A 10,565-nucleotide genomic window follows, 5' to 3' on the forward strand; every position below is an offset into this window, starting at 1 on the left:
TACACATCCCTGAACACTATGGGGTAATTTAGCATGGCCAATCCACCCTAACCTGCACATCCCTGAACACTATGGGTAATTTAGCATGGCCAATCCACCCTAACCTACACATCCCTGAACACTATGGGTAATTTAGCATGGCCAATCCACCCTAACCTGCACATCCCTGAACACTATGGAGTAATTTAGCATGGCCAATCCACCATAACCCACACATTCCTGAACACTATGGGTAATTTAGCATGGCCAACCCACCCTAACCTGCCCATCCCTGAACACTATGGTGTAATTTAGCATGGCCAATCCACCCTAACCTACACATCCCTGAACACTATGGGGTAATTTAGCATGGCCAATCCACCCTAACCTACACATCCCTGAACACTATGGGGTAATTTAGCATGGCGAATCCACCTTAACCTACACATCCCTGAACACTATGGCGTAATTTAGCACGGCTTATCCACCCGAACCTACACATCCCTGAACACTATGGTGTAATTTAGCATGGTCAATCCACCCTAACCTACACATCCCTGAACACTATGGGGTAATTTAGCATGGCCAATCCACCCCAACCTACACATCCCTGAACACTATGGGGTAATTTAGCATGGTCAATCTACCCTAACCTACACATTCCTGAACACTATGGGGTAATTTAGCACGGCTAATCCACCCTAACCTGCACATCCCTGAGCACTATGGGGTAATTGAGCATGGCCAATCCACCCTAACCTGCACATCCCTGAGCACTATGGGTAATTTAGCATGGCCAATCCACCCTAACCTGCACATCCCTGAGCACTATGGGTAATTTAGCATGGCCAATCCACCCTAACCTTCACATCCCTGAACACTATGGGGTAATTTAGCATGGCCAATCCACCCTAACCTGCACATCCCTGGACACTATGGGTTAATTTAGCATGGCCAATCCACCCAAACCTCCACATCCCTGAACACTATGGGGTAATTTAGCATGGCCAATCCACCCTAACCTTCACATCCCTGAACACTATGGGGTAATTTAGTATGGCCAATCCACCCAAACCTACACATCCCTGAACACTATGGGGTAATTTAGCATGGCCAATCCACCCTAACCTACACATCCCTGAACACTATGGGGTAATTTAGCATGGCCAATCCACCCAAACCTACACATCCCTGAACACTATGGGGTAATTTAGCATGGCCAATCCACCCTAACCTACACATCCCTGAACACTATGGGGTAATTTAGCAGGGCCAATCCACCCTAACCTACACATCCCTGAACACTATGGGGTAATTTAGCAGGGCCAATCCACCCTATCCTACACATCCCTGAACACTATGGGGTAATTTAGCATGGCCAATCCACCCTAACCTTCACATCCCTGAACACTATGGGGTAATTTAGCATGGCCAATCCACCCTAACCCACACATCCCTGAACACTATGGGGTAATTTAGCATGGCCAATCCACCCTAACCTGCACATCCCTGAGCACTATGGGTAATTTAGCATGGCCAATCCACCCTAACCTGCACATCCCTGAGCACTATGGGGTAATTTAGCATGGCCAATCCACCCAAACCTACACATCCCTGAACACTATGGGGTAATTTAGCATGGCCAATCCACCCTAACCTACACATCCCTGAACACTTTGGGGTAATTTAGCATGGCCAATCCACCCTAACCTACACATCCCTGAACACTATGGGGTAATTTAGCATGGCCAATCCACCCTAACCTACACATCACTGAACACTATGGGTAATTTAGCATGGCCAATCCACCCAAACCTACACATCGCTGAGCACTATGGGTAATTTAGCATGGCCAATCCACCCTAACCTACACATCCCTGAACACTATAGGTAATTTAGCATGGCCAATCCACCCTAACCTACACATCCCTGAGCACTATGGGGTAATTTAGCTTGGCCAATCCACCCTAACCTGCACATCCCTGAACACTGTGGGGTAATTTAGCATGGCCAATTCTCCCTAACCTACACATCTTTGGACCGTGGGAGGAAACCGGAGCACCCGGAGGGCACAGTTGAGTTCTGTCTCTATGGTAACTGGGTGCAGTTGGGCTCTGTCTCTATGGTAACAGGGTGCAGTTGAGACTTATCTCTGTGGTCCAGAACGTAGAGACAGAAACCAACCGCATCCTGTTACCGTTAGTGGCAAAGCTCAACTGTATGTCTGTGTATTTATGTCTTGTGTGTGTGTGAGGGGGAGTGTGTTTATGTGTCTGTATGACTGCATGTCTGTGTTGTGTGTTGGTATGTGTGTTTATGTGTCTTTCTGTCTGTGTGTGTATGTGTCTGTGTGTGTGTGTTCGTGCGTATATGCGCCTGCATGTCTCTGTATGTGTTTCTGTGTGTGTGAAAGTGGGTATGTTTAAGCATTTTTCTGTCTGTGTGTTGTGTGTGTGTGTGAGAATGTGTGTGTGAAAGAATGTGTCTGCATATCTGTGGGTGTATGAATGTGTGTGTTTGTGTGTATGTCTGCATGTCTGTGTGTGTGTGTTCACATGTGTGTCTGCATGTCTGTGCATGTGTGTGTTTGTTTTTGTGTGCATATGTTTATGCATCTTTGTGTGTGTGAGTGTGTGCATTCGTGTGTATGTGTCTGCATGTGTGTGTATGTGTGTGTGCACAATCGTGTGTAGCTGTGTGAGAGTGTGTGTCTTTGGGTATCTGTTTCTGAGTGTGTGATAATGTGTGTATCTGCATGTCTGTCTGTATGTGTCTGTTTGAGTATGTGTGTGTTTGTGTATCTGTCTGTGTTTGTGTCTGTGCAGGTGTGAGAGAGAGTATGTGTTTGCGTGTGTGTGTGTGACTATGTTTGTGAGTGTGTGAGTGTATGTGTATATCTGTGTGTATATTGTGTATATGTGTGTACGTGCGCCTGTGTATATGTGTGTACGTGCGCCTGTGTATATGTGTGTGCGTGCGCCTGTGTATATGTGTGTGCGTGCGCCTGTGTATATGTGTGTGTGTGTGCCTGTGTATATGTGTGTGTGTGTGTGCCTGTGTATATGTGTGTGTGTGTGTCTGTGTAGGTGTGTGTGTGTCTGTGTAGATGTGTGTGTGTCTGTGTAGATGTGTGTGTGTGTGTGTGTCTGTGTAGATGTGTGTGTGTCTGTGTAGATGTGTGTGTGTGTCTGTGTAGATGTGTGTGTGTGTCTGTGTAGATGTGTGTGTGTGTGTGTCTGTGTAGATGTGTGTGTGTGTCTGTGTAGATGTGTATGTGTGTGTGTGTGTCTGTGTAGATGTGTGTGTGTCTGTGTAGATGTGTGTGTGTCTGTGTAGATGTGTGTGTGAGTGTGTGTCTGTGTAGATGTGTGTGTGTGTGTGTGTCTGTGTAGATGTGTTTGTGAGTGTGTGAGTGTATGTGTATATCTGTGTGTGCGCCTGTGTATATGTGTGTGTGCGCCTGTGTATATGTGTGTGTGCGCCTGTGTATATGTGTGTGTGTGCGCCTGTGTATATGTGTGTGTGTGCGCCTGTGTAGATGTGTGTGTGTGCGCCTGTGTAGATGTGTGTGTGTCTGTGTAGATGTGTGTGTGTCTGTGTAGATGTGTGTGTGTATGTCTGTGTAGATGTGTGTGTGTGTATGTCTGTGTAGATGTGTGTGTGTGTGTATGTCTGTGTAGATGTGTGTGTGTGTGTGTATGTCTGTGTAGATGTGTGTGTGTGTATGTCTGTGTATATGTGTGTGTGAGTGCGAGTGTGTCTGTGTAGATGTGTGTGTGAGTGTGTGTCTGTGTAGATGTGTGTGTGTGTGTCTGTGTAGATGTGTGTGTATGTCTGTGTATATTTGTCTGTGTGTGAGTGTGTCTGTGTGTGAGAGTGTGTCTGTGTGTGAGAGTGTGTGTGTGTGTGTGTCTCTGTGTGTGTGAGTGTGTGTCTGTGTAGATGTGTGTGTGAGTGTGTGTCTGTGTAGATGTGTGTGAGTGTGTGTCTGTGTAGATGTGTGTGTGTGTGTCTGTGTAGATGTGTGTGTATGTCTGTGTATATGTGTCTGTGTGTGAGTGTGTCTGTGTGTGAGAGTGTGTCTGTGTGTGAGAGTGTGTCTGTGTGTGAGAGTGTGTGTGTGTGTGTGTCTCTGTGTGTGTGTGTGTGTGTCTGTGTAGATGTGTGTGTGTGTCTGTGTAGATGTGTGTGTATGTCTGTGTATATGTGTGTGTGAGTGCGAGTGTGTCTGTGTGTGAGAGTGTGTGTGTGTGTGTGTCTGTCTGTGTGTATGTGTGTGTGAGTGTGTGTCTGTGTATATGTCTGTCTGTGTGTGTGAGAGTGTGTCTGTGCGTGACTGTTGTGACAATCATTCCTGCTCTGAATGCATGAATAAAGCCCTTGTTTTAACCTGAAAGAGAGTTTGTTGTGGGTCATTGGAACATAAGCTTCACCGATACAGCATTAGGCTGACACATACCAGGGGGTTCAGATAGGATGGGTTAGTCACCATGGGTGATGGACTGGCAGGCCACTAGATTCAGTTGTGGGGGATATCAGGGAAGCTCAGTTGGCTGGACAGCTGATTTGTGAGGCAGAGAGTCACTATCAGAATGGGTTCAATTCCCGCACCGACTGAAGTTACCCTGAACGTCCTTCCTTCCCAACCTGTGCCCTCCCCTGAGGCTTGGTGACCCTCAGATGAAAGACCACCAGTTGTTCCCTCAGTCATGAGAGAGCCACTGGATGGGACTCAAACACCTTTTACTGTTGGGGAGAGTCCGCTCAGTGAGTTGGGAGGTCAGTGTGTGTGTGATTTCTAGGGGCATTGCTGTCGGCTGTATATTATCCCAAGAGATGATCCAGATTCCTTTCTCCCTCGCCTTTCCCCGGCCACAGTCCAATCCAGGAATCAGGATTCTCTGAAGCCTCTCGCTCAGATGGTCCGAGATTCCGGCTTGGAGAGCGGGGAACTTGTCCATCAGAAGGTCAGATATTCCGAGCAGTTCCCACAGAGTCAGCACGTGGGGAATCCTGCAAAGTCCCTCCCAATGTGTACCTTGGTTTGTACGTCCGGTCTTCAGGCTCCGAGCAGGAAATACCCAACAGTTTCTTCAATGATGGACATTCTAATCAATAAAATTACATTGCAAACTGTGGGGCTCATTCACTTATCGAATCCAACAGGAAGGTCCCCTTGCCCCAGCATCTTGTATTAGCGTCCACCAATCAAATGTTTTCTGTTTGAGTTCATTCAATTCTCCATCAGAGACCATTTCATTTCTGGGTTTTGTAAAGTGGGTGGTGGGGCTATCTCCTTCTCTGTATCTCTCACCTCTTGTTAAAAGCTGTCATTGTTATTTGCTTGTGGGATTGTGCCAGGAGAGAGTGTAGTTAAAGGAGTTATTCGCTTTAATTTTGGGGAAATAAATTCATGGGATGTGGTCTAAACGAGCATTTACTGCCCCGTCCTTAGTTGCCCCCCCCCCCCCCTTGAGAAGGTGGGGGTGAGCTGCCTTGTTGACCCGCTGCAGTCCATGTGCTCTGGGTGGACCCACAACGCCCCTGAGGGAGGGAATTCCAGGATTCGGACCCAGCCACACTGAAGGGACAGTGATATATTTCCGAGTCGGGATGGGGAGGGGCTCAGAGGGGAACTTGCAGGGAAGGGGCTGGTGTTCCCATGTACCTGCTGCCCCTTGTCCTCCTGGATGGAAGTGGCCGTGGGGTTTGGAAGGTACTGTCTGAGGATCTTTGGTGAATCTCTGCGGGGCATCTTGTAGATGGTACACACTGCTGCTACTGAGCGTTGGTGTGGGGCGGGGAGGGAGGGGATGTTTGTGGGTGTGGGGCTAATTCCGCGGGGGGGGGGGGGGGGGGGCTGCTGCTTTCTCCCTGGATGGGGTCAAGCTTCTTGAGTGTTGTTGGAGCTGCCCCCATCCAGGGGCAAGTGGGGAATATTCCCTCACACTCCTGCCCTGGGCCTTGTAGATGGTGGGACAGGCTTTGGGGGAGTCAGGGTGGGAGTTACTCGCTGCAGGGTTCCCAGCCTCTGACCTACTCCCACAGTCAGTGTGTCTGTGGTGAGTCCAACTGAGTACGTGGTCAATGGGCACCCCCAGGATGTTGATATTGGGGGGATTCAGTGATGGGAACACCATTGAACGTCGAGGGGCGGTGGTGAGATGGTCTCTTATTGATGATGGTCATAGCCTGGCATTTGTACGGTGTACATGTTACTTGCCATTTGTCAGCCCAAGCCTGGATATTGTCCAGATCTTGTTACATTTGAACATGGACTGCTTCAGCATCTGAGGAGTCACAAATGGGACTGAATGTTGTGTAGTCAGCGGTGACCATCCCCCCGTCTGACCTTATGATGGAGCGGAGGTCATTGATGAAGCAGCTGAAGCTGGTTGGGACCTAGGACACTATCCTGAGGAACTCCTGCAGAGATGTCCTGGAGCTGAGATGTCTGAGCCTCCAACAAACCACAACCATCTTCCAATGTGCCAGGTCTGACCCCCATCAGTGGAGATTTTGCCCCCGGTTACCCATCGATTCCAATCTTGCAATGGCTCCTTGATTCCATCCTGAATTCCAGATTTTGTTTTTAATTGGATTCCAACTCCCCCAGCAAGATGAGGTAAGCGAAGTTATTTGTTCAGTGACCGTAGTTAATGTCAGTCTCCCTGGACATTACTGGAGTGTCACTGGAGGGTTTCCACATTCTAAATTTAAAAAGAAGCTTTTTAAAAGAAACATCGCATAATGTTAGCCGGGAATATCCCTGTCGGCACAAGCAGGTATCGATGTTTCCAGAGGGACCCAGAGAGGAGAGAACAGGATCTGTGAAATCTAGCACAGGATCTGTGAAATCTTACAGCACGGGGTCAGAACCTGGGAGCAGTGGATTGGAACCTTACAACAGTCAAACAGAACCTGGGAACAATGGATTGGAACCTTACAACAGTCAAACAGAACCTGGGAACAATGGATTGGAACCTTCCTACAGTCAAACGGAACCTGGGAACAATGGATTGGAACCTTCCTACAGTCAAACGGAACCTGGGAACAATGGATTGGAACCTTCCAACAGTGTGTGAGAATCTGACGAGAGGAGATCAGAAGGTTGTAGCAATGGACAGGGGTTTATCTGAGAGTCTGGATTGGCTTTCAGTGGATTGGGTCACCTTGGAATCACGAATCCAGTTCGTGCTTGTAGTTATTCAAGCCGGTTACTATCCCATCCTGGCTATTGTTGGGGTCCCCGGTAAGTATCTATATCCCGTTATTAGTTCCATAAACCATGTCTAATCACCTCTCTGCTGTTACCAACTCAATGTCCAGGGGATAATGTCACTCTTTCCAGGGTCAGTCAGTCACAACACCTACCACCTATCGCACTGCAATTCCCTGTCCATCATCTCCGCTCTCCTCCATGTCTGATCCCACAGATAGTTTGGAATTCTTGTTATCTTTTTTTTGCCCAATATCCCTCCGCACTTCTGATCTTGTCTCCACGGTGTCAGCTATCTTCACCCTCGCCCCTAAGGGTGACACGGTAGCTCAGTGGTTAGCACTACTGCCTCACAGTACCAGGGACCAGGGTTCAAATCCAGCCTCGGGGTGACTGTCTGCGTGGAGTTGGCACATTTTCCCCGTGTCTGTGTGGGCTTGCTCCAAGTGCTTTGGTTTCCTCCCACAGTCCAAAGATGTGTAGGTTAGGGTGGATTGGCCATGTTAAATTACCCCATAGTGTTCAGGGATGTGTAGGTTAGGGTGGATTGGCCATGCTAAATTACCCCATAGTGTTCAGGGATGTGTCGGTTAGAGTGGGTTGGCCATGCTAAATTACCCCATAGTGTTCAGGGATGTGTAGGTTAGGGTGGGTTGGCCATGGTAAATTACCCCATAGTGTTCAGGGATGTGTAGGTTAGGGTGGATTGGCCATGCTAAATTACCCATAGTGTTCAGGGATGTGTAGGTTAGGGTGGGTTGGCCATGGTAAATTACCCCATAGTGTTCAGGGATGTGTAGGTTAGGGTGGATTGGTCATGCTAAATTACCCCATAGTGTTCAGGGATGTGTAGGTTAGGGTGGATTGGCCATGCTAAATTACCCCATAGTGTTCAGGGATGTGCAGGTTAGGGTGGATTGGCCATGCTAAATTACCCATAGTGCTCAGGGATGTGTAGGTTAGGGTGGATTGGTCATGTTAAATTGCCTCATAGTGCTCAGGGATGTGCAGGTTAGGGAGGATTGGCCATGCTAAATTACCCATCGTGTTCAGGGATGTGTAGGTTAGGGTGGATTGGGTAAATTACCCATAGTATTCAGGGATGTGTAGGTTAGGGTGGATTGGCCATGCTAAATTACCCATAATGTTCAGGGATGTGTAGGTAAGGGTGGATTGGCCATGCTAAATTACCCATAGTGCTCAGGGATGTGTAGGCTAGGGTGGATTGGCCATGTTAAATTACCCCATAGTGTTCAGGAATGTGTAGGTTAGGGTGGATTGGCCGTGCTAAATTACCCCATAGTGTTCAGGGATGTGCAGGTTAGGGTGGATTGGCCATGCTAAATTACCCATAGTGTTCAGGGATGTGTAGGTTAGGGTGGATTGGCTATGCTAAATTACCCCATAGTGTTCAGGGATGTGTAGGTTAGGGTGGATTGGCCATGCTAAATTACCCCATAGTGTTCAGGGATGTGTCGGTTAGGGTGGATTGGCTATGCTAAATTACCCCATAGTGTTCAGGGATGTGCAGGTTAGGGTGGATTGGCCATGCTAAATTACCCCATAGTGTTCAGGGATGTGTAGGTTAGGGTGGATTGGCTATGCTAAATTACCCCATAGTGTTCAGGGATGTGCAGGTTAGGGTGGATTGGCCATGCTAAATTACCCCATAGTGTTCAGGGATGTGTAGGGTAGGGATCTGGGTGGGTTCCTCTTTGGAGGGTCAGTGTGGACATGCTGGGCCGAAGGGCCTGTTTCCAAACTGTCGGGAATCTAATCTAATCTCTACTGCTTCCAATACTGTGCGCTGAATGGCCACTTAACTGTTGCTATAAGGGTGTCCTCAGCTGCACATCAGGGAACTACATTCATTCATGGTCTTTTAGCACCTCATCATTGAATCCCTCATGGACTACCCACTCCTACTTCATCCCAATCCCATGTCCATTTATTATGTTCCCGCAAATTATTCCCTTTAAGTATTTGTCTAATTCCCTAAAGAAAGTGAATATATTTCCCTCCATGTTCCCTGCCTGGCTGTAATTTTGCAGCCCTTGAGAGTCTCGGCGGTCATTTTCTGAACGACCTGAAGACAATAAAATGGTGCAGGCTGCATTTTCGTTCCCTTCCCCAGTGTCCCCCGTCAGGTTTTATTGGCGAACATTTTTTGAAACTTACTCCGGGTCTGTTCACTGAACATCTGTGTCTCTCTACCTTGTGCTCTCCGTGTGCTCTCTGGCCTGCACTGACTGCCTGTCCACCATTGCCTTGTTTTCAAAATTCTGGTTCTTGTTTCTCAATTCCATCTGAGACCTGACCAGCCCTGGCCTCTGTCATCGCTTGCAGCCCTGCTGACACTCTTGACAGCTGTGCCCTTCCAATCCTAGTCTCTATCTCAGGCAAAAATGAGAACTGTGCCCCAAATCCAACATGTAATGTCAATCTCCATTTTCCGGTCCTCACAGTTAACATAGTGGCGATTGCAATCCTGGCCCATGGAAAGTGTGGTCTCTCGAAATGTATCACCTGTTACCTGGTGGCCATGGCAGTGGCAGATCTCCTTGTTATTATCTTTGACCTGATACTGAGACACATCCCCATTGTTTTTGAGGAACATTTTATCTTCTTGAAGTCCACCCCCTTGTGTAATATCCACGCTGTCCTGCTTTATGCAGCTACAGACTGTTCTGTCTGGTTCACTGTCACTTTTACCTTTGATCGATTTGTGGCCATTTGTTGGCAGAAAGTGAAAACCAGATATTGCACTCCAAGAACAGCAGCTATCATTCTCGGAACAGTGACTGCGGTGAGCTGTTTAAAGAACCTTTTCTGGTATTTTATGTTCACAGAAGATTATAGATTGTTGAACCTCCCGTGGTTTTGTAACTATTCTCTGGCAATACTAGAATCGCTATTCTGGGTGACAATCGAGCTCCTCCATCACATTATAACCCCATGTCTCCCATTTGTCTTGGTTCTGCTGCTCAATATTTTGACAGTCAGATACATTTTAGTGACCAGCAGAGCCCGCAGGAGACTCCGGGCTCACAACAGGGACAAGAACGCCAAAGACTCAGAAATGGAGAGTCGAAGGAAATCAATTATTTTGCTGTTTGTTATCTCAGCCAATTTCATTCTGTTATGGTCAGTACTGATGATGTATTCCATATGGACCCGTTTGGACGATCTGGGATATGAATTCATGTATCTAGATGATTTTGTGCTGGATTGGGGCTTCATGTTGCAACTCCTGAGTTGCTGCACAAACACTATCATTTATGCCGTGACCCAGACTAAGTTCAGAGAGCAGCTGAAGGACATGCTGAAATATCCCTTTGCTCGAATTCGTCAGTCTGTGGATGTCTGA

The 10,565-nt window shown here is 47.7% G+C and overlaps 1 protein-coding gene across 1 annotated transcript; it reads left to right on the forward strand.

The window, feature by feature from the left end:
- Positions 1-6,909: 6,909 nt before the first annotated feature.
- On the forward strand, positions 6,910-10,565 carry LOC148133994 (putative G protein-coupled receptor 139). The gene is made up of 2 exons (XM_087985711.1): positions 6,910-7,231; positions 9,664-10,565. The coding sequence occupies exons 1-2, from the start codon at positions 6,910-6,912 to the stop codon at positions 10,563-10,565; spliced, it is 1,224 nt and encodes a 407-aa protein (XP_087841837.1).

The sequence above is a fragment of the Chiloscyllium plagiosum genome, unplaced genomic scaffold, assembly GCF_037043375.1.
Source record: "Chiloscyllium plagiosum isolate Xiang-an unplaced genomic scaffold, Cpla_swu_hap1 HiC_scaffold_139, whole genome shotgun sequence".
Lineage (NCBI taxonomy): Eukaryota > Metazoa > Chordata > Chondrichthyes > Orectolobiformes > Hemiscylliidae > Chiloscyllium > Chiloscyllium plagiosum.

Excerpts from the sequence above, each read along its gene's own strand:
- LOC148133994 (XM_087985711.1), top strand. The coding sequence starts at position 6,910 with ATGGATTGGAACCTTACAACAGTCAAACAGAACCTGGGAACAATGGAT. Across the intron at positions 7,232-9,663 it reads GGCTATTGTTGGGGTCCCCG|TTAACATAGTGGCGATTGCA; the intron begins GTAAGTATCTAT and ends CGGTCCTCACAG.